At 43.6% G+C, this 10,833-nt stretch overlaps 1 protein-coding gene across 4 annotated transcripts in view; it reads right to left on the bottom strand.

Moving 5' to 3' along the window:
• Window positions 1-9,534, bottom strand: part of RTTN (rotatin) — a 98,884-nt gene extending 89,350 nt beyond the window's left edge. For 2 of the 4 annotated variants that reach the window (XM_077352870.1, XM_077352869.1), the window contains exons 1-7: window positions 9,321-9,534; window positions 7,382-7,569; window positions 6,110-6,308; window positions 5,162-5,224; window positions 3,994-4,074; window positions 2,382-2,472; window positions 738-852 (exon numbers count right to left, since the gene is read on the bottom strand). In XM_077352870.1, coding sequence (XP_077208985.1) covers window positions 738-852; window positions 2,382-2,472; window positions 3,994-4,074; window positions 5,162-5,224; window positions 6,110-6,308; window positions 7,382-7,569; window positions 9,321-9,375 — 792 coding nt within the window. In that variant the 5' untranslated portion in view covers window positions 9,376-9,534. The remainder of the gene's footprint in view (window positions 1-737; window positions 853-2,381; window positions 2,473-3,993; window positions 4,075-5,161; window positions 5,225-6,109; window positions 6,309-7,381; window positions 7,570-9,320) is intronic. The other 2 variants (XM_077352872.1, XM_077352871.1) reach the window with 1 other exon arrangement.
• Window positions 9,535-10,833: the final 1,299 nt, after the last annotated feature.

Raw genomic sequence — 10,833 nt, forward strand, 5'->3', positions numbered from 1 at the left:
GATATGGAAATTTTGGAAAGCCAAATTTTATTTAATAGACTCAAGAAGAAAAATGCCATTAAAAAAGCTAACAGTCCAACCCTGGGACTGGCTTGGCTTCTCCTGCAGTACTTTTAAAACTGTGATACAGGAGAAACTGGCCCCATGTTCTGCATGCCTGAAAACTTGAGAGCATTATTCTTCATAAGACACCTTAATGTATACTATAAAAAACCCATGTCATGAAATTGACTAGGATGGGAGATATGGGTTCATATTACAGGTGTGCAAAAAACAGACCTTGTTTGGAGCTCTCAGCTTCTGCCACCCTGGCTGAATAAACCCAAATAAAAGCTAAAGAAAAATTGGCTTTTATTCAGGCTCAGCCATACTGATAGCCAGTCAGAGTCTCTGATCTGCATTTGTCTTAAATAATCCCTCCCCCAAACACCAGTAAAGCTCCTACCCTACCTCACAAGCCACGATGAGGATAGTACACAACTCCTTAAAGAAACACTAGGCTATAACAGAAAAAGCAAAATAAAGGAACCAAACTGAAAATGATCAAACACAGAAATGTGCTATATGATACCTAGTTAACCAAAACAATTACTTTTGGGTGAGCTGTAGTTACCCAGGCAAAGATTTTTGTTTACTAAAAATTGTAAAAAATGCTCCCACGGGGAAAATTTTACAAAGCCAAAAGCATTTGCATGAAATTCATTTAAATTCCACATGGATGGAAAAGCAATTCTAACCTGAACAATCTTTGGTCGCTGAAGGAAAATCTCTGCAGGAAAGTCTTGCATGATAACATCTTGAAGAAGCTCACATGTGCTCCATATTAATCTGGGGTTACTGCTTCTCAGTGAACTAAAAACACAGATTCTCATCAGTGGTATGTTTCTTTTAATTTTATCTGTATGCAGAGTTCAGGCAATGCAATGGGGAGAGTCCAAGAGCATTTTTCAGAATAGTGTCAAAGTAGCCAATATGTTTTACAGAAGACCAGTGGACAGTCAGCAGAGGTCTGATGGTGCATAAACAAAGAGGATACAAACCACTACCAACTTTCAGTCTCTGACACACTACTTTTCTCTCGTCTAATGTGGATTACATCACTGTGTACATGAGGAATTAGTCAGTCTGCTGCGTGTATTACCTTGTCATCTCTTCACTGCTTTATAGTGATTTTCTACCATTTTTATTATCTCAAGACTTCTTATCATGCCAAAGATGCTATGTTTATTTCGATTTCAATAATCTTAGTGCTATTACATGCTCATTAGGTATCTATTTGTATGGACTGCTATTACCTTACAGTATGTAAACCACTTTGAATCTCAAGAAGCAAGGCAGACTATAAATAAAAGGTCCTAATAATAAACAGTTACTAGTTTCCAGTGATGTAAGCTTTCCAGAAAGATCTGAATCACAGAATTTTCTAGATGTCTTAAATACAGCGAGATCTAACTTTATGCTTCTTGCCTGCAACCTACCTATTCTTCCCTATCAGGCTCAGGGAACTTACAAAAAATTTCAAACAATCTAGTAATAACTAGTAATACTTTTATAATAAAATATTAACAGATCAATTATTAAAAACAATTTAAAAAACAACTATTTTATTTCAATGTATACCCTAATAGGGTAGGGCTAACCGATGTTGAGGGGTTTAGTGGACTGGATGGGGTGAGTGGATTCGCAGATAGGAAGGCCAGTATTTTAGTTGTTATTTTCTTGGCCTCAACCTGCAGAATTGTTTTAGACCCTGCACGGCCCCTGATCTCTAGTTAACCACCATTATACATGACCACTCAAATATTTGCTTTTAAATCCAAGATGGGTTTTACATCAGCAATGGCACTCTCCTAAGCTTACTCCTAGTCCTGAGGAAGTTTACTTAAGCACAGCTCTCATTTATTTCTACAGAACACTTCTACAAATAAATGACATAGGATCAATTAAACACACAGGTGTAATTTCCCAGGCATGGACTAGTCAGCAAAAGGAACTTTCTCCCCAGACACTGTTAACCGAACTGCTGAAATCCATGAGCCAGAAATGGGAAATAGTAGAAGCTGCTGCAGTAGGGAATATTGAATTTAAAAAGGGGTACGGTGGTCACGTCAACATAGTTTTAAAACAGCTGAGATAGGAACAGATTCATACATTTACCTCTGACACTGGAACAGTGCAGGGAGCCCAGTTTTAGCTGAAGAAAACCCTGAATGTTAGAAAAGCTATGATGCAGAACAAAAAACTGGGTGCACCTTTGTACCTTTCAAGAAGCCCCTCAACAAAATTTAGCCTCCTAAAGGGAATATTTGAATGAAATGCTCATATTGTAGCAAAATACTGTCAACACAGCTGTAATTAAAATATCATTTGTTTTTATGCACCTTTCACTTGATGACAGGACATGCCTATCTGTTGTGGTCAGCAGTATCCAAGGAAACGTAGAAAATTTCAAACACTTCACACCATGTTTCACTGGAAAAAGAAAAATACCTTTTGATGTGCATCATTATGGACAACATAAAGCTAATGAATATTCAGTGTTTTCAACAGAGATTACTTCTTCAACAGATATACTCATGATCAGATTTCAATCTTCCATAAACATTTGAAATTATTTAACATCATTTCTAATGATAACACTGATTTCCAAGTAAGCTTACATATGAACTTAATTAGGGAAAAATAAAAATGTTGTCGTGTGCAAGTAGGTGGCCCAGAACACCAAATGAGCAACATCAGAAATGTTAATTTAAATCCTGTTATGAATTAGCAATACTTCCAACGATTAATTTGACAGATACTACTCTTTGATTGGTTAGGGTTTTCATACTGTTGGTGTTCAGCATTCATCTCTTACACCTTCTATTAGCCCCTTTTGACTACAGTTCCTCATGCCCCTACTTAACAAAGTTGTTCAACCTACCCTTCCATCTCTTATTCTTTCTCAGTTGACCATCCTTCACCCATCTTTCACCCCTAAGCTTAACAGCTTAGATGACTACCCCCACTGAAGGAGAATTCTCTTTCTAGCTAGACATAAAGATTTCCAACTATGGATGGAGAAAAAGTCAGTACATTTCAGTTTACTTGATTAATTGAAACTTGAATCAACCAAATAAATCATTTGGTACATTGATTTGAGTTTGGTCAATTTGGGAAACTCATACCGATTTGGACGAATCAGCTGCGAGACAGCTGATCCTGTTGCAGAGAGAAGCCTCTCTGGGGATCAACTGTTTGATGGGCAGTGCAGGGGGCTATAGCAGTTAAAAAAACAGTTAAAAAAACAACTGATCCCCAGTACGAAGCCTCTTTGGCAGTTCGGAAGGCATTTAAAGGGACCTGGGACCCTTTAAATGCTTCCAGTCAGCCCTTCATACACAGCACAGGCTTGGGGTTTATAGGCTGTGCATAAAGGGCAGCAGACAGGCTTGGGATATACAAAGGCAGCCCTAGGCTGGTCAGGGACGGCAGGCGTAAGGCTGACATGTCAGTTCCATGCCCCCCTGCACAAACAGTCTGCAGCTGGCCCCAGCAAGGTTGGGGAGGATGTGCGCAGGGCTGACATGTGCGCTCCACAATGCTCATCCCAGTCTCCACCTGGCTCCATGGGGGTCAAGGAGGAAGCGTGAGGGGCTCTCTGCAGCTTCAAAGGGAGAAAGATCAGCTGTTTGGTTGGCTCTTTCTCAATCAGCCAAATCAGCTCAATCAAGCATGAATCACTTTAGGCTTCTCTGATTAAGCTCATTTAAACTGATGAGATGTGTTGGCTTGGATAAGTACTCAACTCTGCATTGATTTGAGTACGTTTAGGTTTATCCAAGCTGAATTGCCCATCCTTATTGAAAACAATATAATAATGTCTTAAATGATTTTAATAGACAGATTTTCAATGAGTAATAAATGTGCAACTTCTCAAACTTCCTCAATAATATGATATATTAATGGAAATTCTGTGAGAGACATTACAGAACAGTTATCACTGTTACTTACCAGAACACTGTTTTGGAGGTGTTTCTTGTAAATTACTTCCTCCTTTGTGAAAATACCCAGCATGAGGTTCTTGGGAAAATACTAAAACATTAAAAGGAGAGAGTAAGCACATCACACCCTTATTTGGCACAGAGTGGCTAGCTGAACAGCCAAACATAGACTACTGCTATACTAGTACATCTAGAGCAGGGATAGTCAACCTGTGGTCCTCCAGATGTTCATGGACTACAATTCCCATTTGCTGGCATTTGCTGGCAGGGGCTCATGGGAATTGTGGTCCATGAACATCTGGAGGACCACAGGTTGACTACCCCTGCTCTAGAGAACACACTTCTCCCTCTCCTGCAGCATTTAAGCTTTTATTTCTCCCCACACGATCAATTAGTTGTGGCTGATTATTCCCTTATTTTTTGTCAAAATATATTGTACAAGTGGGGGGTCTGCAAGGACTTGCACAGAATATGCAATCCCCCACATGCTATTTCCTCCAACCCATCACTAAATGTCCTTTTCTGTTTCTTTCTCCCCTTTCCCCTCATCATTCACCCATCTTTATTCAGTCCCTTGTCTCTAATTTTACCTCCTTCCTTCCCTTGACAGTCTCCACCCAGTTAAACTATGGCTCAGAAATGTGCCACTGCACATGTGGGCCAGTCACCACTACCTTCCACCTTAAACTAGATTAGGATTACTCAACCAGGGTTTTGTGAAACCCTAGGGTTTCTTAACAGCTGAAAGAGTTTCCTGAAGGGGTGGGAGTTAATTAATTTTTACATATTTTTAAAATTTCTTAAACATTTATCAGGTATTATGACCATATATGGTCATGTTGTCCTGTCCCCCCAATGGCCAGTGATGGGCCTGGAGGGGGTGGGAAGTGAAGGGGCCCTGGATGGGTGTGTATACCACTATGCTTCCCAACCATATTCTGCACAATCACTCTACTTCTGGGGTTTCTGAAAGGCTGAAGAATGTTTCAGGGGGTTCTTAATGGTAAAAAGTTGAGAAAGGCTGAGCTAAAGTTATCATTTACACCAGTGGTCCCCAACCCCCGGTCCAGAGACCGGGACCGGTCCGTAGATCAGTTGGTACCGGGCCGCAGCTCCTCCTTGTCCTCCTCCCCGGCTGCTGCCTCGGGGGCTGCCCTGCCACTCTGCCGCGGGCTCACCTTTGGTGCTCTCCAGCGGCCGCCATGGCTGGGGCTCCCCCTCGGCATGGCACTGTGCAGCTGCTGTTGGCAGCACCCCCCAGCAGGTGGTGGGAAGTCAGGGGCACCGGCGGGAAAGAAAATGGAGCAGAGGCTCAGGTGACGGCGGCGACGTCCCTTGGCAAAAGGCTACCCCCCCCCCCCGGGGCCTCAGTAAAATTGTCAAGCATTGACCGGTCCCCGGTGATAAAAAGGTTGGGGACTGCTGATTTCCACCACGCTTCTGTCCACAATGGAGCCAAAAAAGAAGCAAACATTATTCTCTTCTCTATCTTACTCTCTCAAAAACCTTTTAATTGATAGCTTCCATGAAGTGGCTCCTGTTGAGTAGTGGAAAGCTGATGGCCATGGATAAGTCATGCAAGTTGGGAAGTAAAAAGTTTCCTAGTATTTGCAAGTGGGTCTGGTCTTTCCTCAAAAACAGCCCTGGAAAGGAACCTGCCCTCTCTCCCTGCCTTTTATTGAGAGCTGAGGCTTAATGGCTGGGAGTATTGTTGACCAGCAACAGCTACTGAGGGCATTCATCTCTTAAAAGCTGCAGACATTTCATTCTTCCTGCAAAAGTGTTTTTTTTTTCAGGTTTGAGGAATGATATATCTTGTTTGTCCCTGGCCCAAGTCTTCAGATTTAAATATCCATATATTTGGCCATGCTGAGAACTTATATTGATGCTGCTTTTTTTCATCACTGCTATTGTTTTAACTGTTGATTGTAAACGGCCTCATCAATATTTTGAGAGTAAGAGGATTAAAACAATATACAACCAAAGAGTCTGATTTTGTCAGGAAATGTGAGCTGCAAAAAACTTATGGCCATGCTTGTTCAGATATTAAAAATATGAACAGTTTTTAAAAGTGCCACATCTATCTAGCTTGATTAAACTATGTGGTTTCCTATGAAATGACTTACCAGGAGTAGCCATGCGACGCAAAAGCTGATCTTGATTCTCCATGGCCTGGTAATCAGAACAGATATTAGAAGGCAGCTGGAACAATCCATCTAGAATCCCATCAATCACAGCCTGCAGAGTTGGGTCCACAGTTTGACGAAGCTGGGAGAAAAATTCCACTGCCCCAATCTCAACCAACTGCTGCACAGCAGACGGGTACTAAATTGGAATAGAATAAAAATCAGAGGTTTTTAGAACAAGAACAAAAAAAACCTTTCATCATTATAAATAATGTAATTTGCTACTCCATTCACAAGTTGTTTCATTGTTGTTGTTGTTTTAACTGAGTAGGAGTTATCCTCATATACTTGAAGACTAAGTATCTTGCAAATGCACAGGGACCCATCCCTGAGATAAAAGCAATATGACCTTCCAGTTATGTCACTGTCTGGGTTCCAAGCTATATTGGCCAAAGTTCAAAGTTGTGCATAAGATATCTACCCATGGGACCTACAGTCCCATCTCACCCCCTCAATTACCCTCAGTTCAGCCCATGGTCAGGCTGATAGGTGGCTTGGCCTACCATTCCACCGCTCAGAGGCAAAATGATAGGAAAGGAAGTATCTCTGTGCTATTTTCCATGCCTCCCATCTCATAACTTTATCCACCTGACCCCCCCTCCATTGTTCTATCCACTCTCCCCAACTGCCTGTCCTCATCTCCAGCACTCTGAGGGGAACACTGACAGTGGCCCTTCCTCAGTTTTCCTATAGCACACTTGCAAGAATAGAAAATCTCACTCCTGACTCTAGCCCCACTGCGATTGTCTGCTGTTCAACACTCTGCTCACCTTTTTCCCCACCTGCCATTCCTCCTGCCCATTCTTCTCTGTGCAGCACTACAGGATGCACTACAGGATGCACTAGGGGGACTTCTACCCACCTACTTTTTCTGCAGTACCAGTTCTGCCTATCTGCTTAAGCAAAAGCTTCCCGTTTTTCCATCATCTCCCACATGCAAGAAGGAAGAGATTCATGAGGGTCAGCAAAGGAAAGTTGCCTGCAGGAGTAATTCCCCTCCACTTAATGTTTTAATTTTTTGGCAAATTTTGGGGAGGTCCCCCAAGTTTAAAGAAAAATACTCCTTCTCTCTATACCACCCATATGTTGAACCATGTTGAAAAATAGATATGTTTATATCTTAAAGAGGCTAAGAGGATATAATGTTTTCCATCTTTAACGATACCTAATGAATCCCTGTAAAAAGAAATGTACCACCATAGATATCCATACCTTTACTAAGATGCTCACTAAGTTAAGTACCTCTTCCTTCATCGGTACTATAGGAAAGTTGAACCATTCCAGAAGACTCAGAAATAGCAGCTTTTCTTGAACCAAATCAACATATGTAATCAAATTATGATCTAATTTACATAAAATATTCTTCAGAGCTCGTTCTCGGATCTCAGCCAGATGATGTCCTGTTTGAAAAGCAAGACATTTTAAAGGAATGTTATAGTTTATGCATACCCAGCTTGATGGGGGGAGTAAATGGTAATGACTGGGGATGGGAATGGCAAACCACCCTGTATTGAGTCTGCCATGAAAACGCTAGAGGACGTCACCCCAAGGGTCAGACATGACTCAGTGCTTGCACAGGGGTATCTTGACCTTTATAGTTTATGCAAGTTTCATAAACACAGGACATTCAGCACTGAAAGAAAAATCTTAGGGACACATGTACTTAATCTACCACCTATTCAAGCCTAAATGTGGTGGTTGTGATACTCTTTGGAGGGGCTAGCCTGCTGCCCTGGCTGAGTTGAGGAGAGGCCCCTGATCTTAATTACCCCAGACTCAACACAACATCTTTTGGAAGAGCTCTGTCTTCTAGGTCCTGAGGAACTGCAAAAGCTCCGTCAGGGCCCTTAGCTCTTTTTTTAAATTATTTATTCATATTTATATACCACCCTCCCCAAAGGCTCGGGGGTCTGGGAGCTTAACCAGGCTAGGGCCAGGACTGAGAGGGCCCTGGCCCTGGTTGAGGCCAGATGTACTTCTTGTGGACCAGGGATCACCAACAGATTTGCACCCGCAGTGTGCAATGCCCTATTTGGGGGGAGGGGGGACCTACGGAGATAGATGGTATCCGAGAAATGTGGGACCCAGATCATGGATAGACTTAAAGGTTAATATCAAAACCTTGAACTTGATCTGGTATGCAATTGACAACCAATGCAGCGGTGTCAGCACCGGGTGGCTATGGGCCCTCCAAGGTGTTCCAGTAATGGCCCTAGCTGCTGCTTTCTGCATCAGCTGCAATTTCCAGAACAAGGGCAGGCCTGTGTGCAGCAAGTTATAGAAGTCAATCCTGGAGGTGACTGTAACATGAATCACTGTGGCTAAGTATACAGGGACAGATAGGGCGCTAGTAGCCTCATACCTGCAGATTCATCATCAATAAAAATAATTTTTGTTCCCACATTTACCCACCGGAATGCAAAGACCTGAAGGGAGGGGGCAGGCATAAGACTAAGAGAAGAAACAGCAGTTCAGACTTATGGCACAGAAAGAAACAGAGATGCATTGCATTAGAAGCAGTACTTGAGGATTCCATCTCTCCAGGAATCAGATGGGGGTAATGAATCGACAGCCTTGTATGCTGTATTCGAACATTTGCAAATATGGTGAAAGATTTTTATTTTAAGACAAAAAAAACTCTCTGCAAACCACCACTGAGTTTGTAGTTTTCATTGCTTGGGTAGGAGTGGCGCACGGAATAATCCTTGGGGAATCAGCTCCATTATCAGCTCCAACAAACCTGACACCGCGCCGTTTACCAACTCAGCACTAACAAAGCAACATACACTAGCTTTTAGGAAAGGACACGCCCCTCATTCACCCAGCAGCTGTTTTAGAAACCAAACTACCAAGACTAAAAGAAAACGAACCGAGGTCGCCAAACGCCAACCGGGAACCATCACTCACCCAGACTAGGGTAGATTTGGGCAATTCCACCCCCAAGATGAAACCCCAAAAGTGACTTATTATCAGACAGCTGCCTAAACTCGTTAATAAGTGGCTCAAGGAGGGAAGGGCAAGGGCGAATACAATATCTCCGCCTCCTAAGCGCACGGAACAGCCCGTTCACACCTGACGGTCAAAGGACCTGGGCAGCCCGAAGCAGCCGCCCGGTCAGGGTCGAGGGAAGGGCGGCGACTCCAATACTCACGGAGTTTCCGGATCAGCGGCGCCAAGGAGAGCGGCACTTGCGCGGAGGTGGCCATCGCCGCGCATCCCGACCCAGTTCAACCGCCGCGCCGTTCCGCCTCCGCCAGCCCGCTACGGTAGAGCGGGAGAAAATACCGCGAGAGCGAGAGCGACAAGGGCCGTTGGGAGACGTAGTTCTTTCTCGCCGCTCCGCTCCGATGACGCGCACAGGCTTCTGGGAATCGGAAATCGAAACAGGATTCGCCTGCAGTCTCGCGATGTCTTGTCGTTTCGGGAACGGGTCAGTTCGTTGGCCACGGGCTCTCCGGACCTGGGCCTGTTGGGTCCTTTCCTTGCGAGGGTGATAGACGCCAGGGAAGTTTGAACCTCTTGGGCTTGGAGCTGAATGGGCTAGAAGGGGGATGAGCGGAAAATTAGGGTTGCCAGCTCCGGGAGGAAAACAACCTGGAGACTTTGGGGGTGGAGCCTTGCAGAGGGAGGGGAGGGGCGTCAAGGGGTGTAATGCCATACAGCCCACCTTCTCAGGAGCCATGGTTTGCAGGGGGACTGATATGTGTTGCCTGGAGATGAGCTGTAATTCCAGCGGAGGCTGGCATCTCTAGACTGGGATGTGCTGTGGCTGTACATAATACTGCCGTCACATGCAACTTCATAGTGTTCGTAGAATTATAGAGTTGGAAGCTATCTCCATGGTCATCTAGTCCAACTGCCTGCACAATGCAGGAACTCACAACTACCTGGCCACCCACGGTGACTCCAGTTTCATGCCCAAGTGATCCCGCTACACACACCCAAAATCTACAGAATCCAGCCTGGCCTGGAGGGAATTCACCTACCATCTCACAGTGGTAATCAGCAATTCCCTGAGAATAGAAGACGGCCACAAGAGACAAATACTGGCACATCCCTTCCTGCCCACCCACTCACAATCTGCCTAAGTTCATAAAATCAAAATTTCTGTAATGACTATCTAAGCCTTTGCTTAAAACTTCCAAAGAAGGAGAAATTAATTTGCTATTTTATGTTTATGTGTAAGTACTTCAGTGCTAAGTATTTTCCAACAACACTGTTTATGTCTAAGACTTAAGAGGGTTTTATTTAAGACTCAGCGGCCCTTATGAGAACTCCCCCCCTCTGTTAACAAGAATCCACAATAAACTAATGTTGAATGTGACCACAGAATAAATAGTTGAGATGTATGCCCAAATGATTGATCACTGTGGGCATTTCCTAAGCCCATATTGGCACACCTGTCTCTGAAAAACAGGGAGAATTTTAGTTCTAATTCTAAAAACACTTTCCTGGTAATAAGTTTTGTACTAAATACATCTCCTTAAACGTGTGCCCTTCAATTGTGTCAGTGACCCCCTGAGTGTGTTTTGAACAGGTGTTTAATAGTGAGACTTCAAAATAATGTACACTTCCCTCTAACTGCTGCCATGGCTGTATGCAATGGAAAATGATGAAACAGGACTCTGCAACAATGCCAACCACTTCCACTGGAGCTGTAGTAT

Source organism: Paroedura picta, chromosome 9 (genome assembly GCF_049243985.1).
Source record: "Paroedura picta isolate Pp20150507F chromosome 9, Ppicta_v3.0, whole genome shotgun sequence".
Taxonomy (NCBI): domain Eukaryota; kingdom Metazoa; phylum Chordata; class Lepidosauria; order Squamata; family Gekkonidae; genus Paroedura; species Paroedura picta.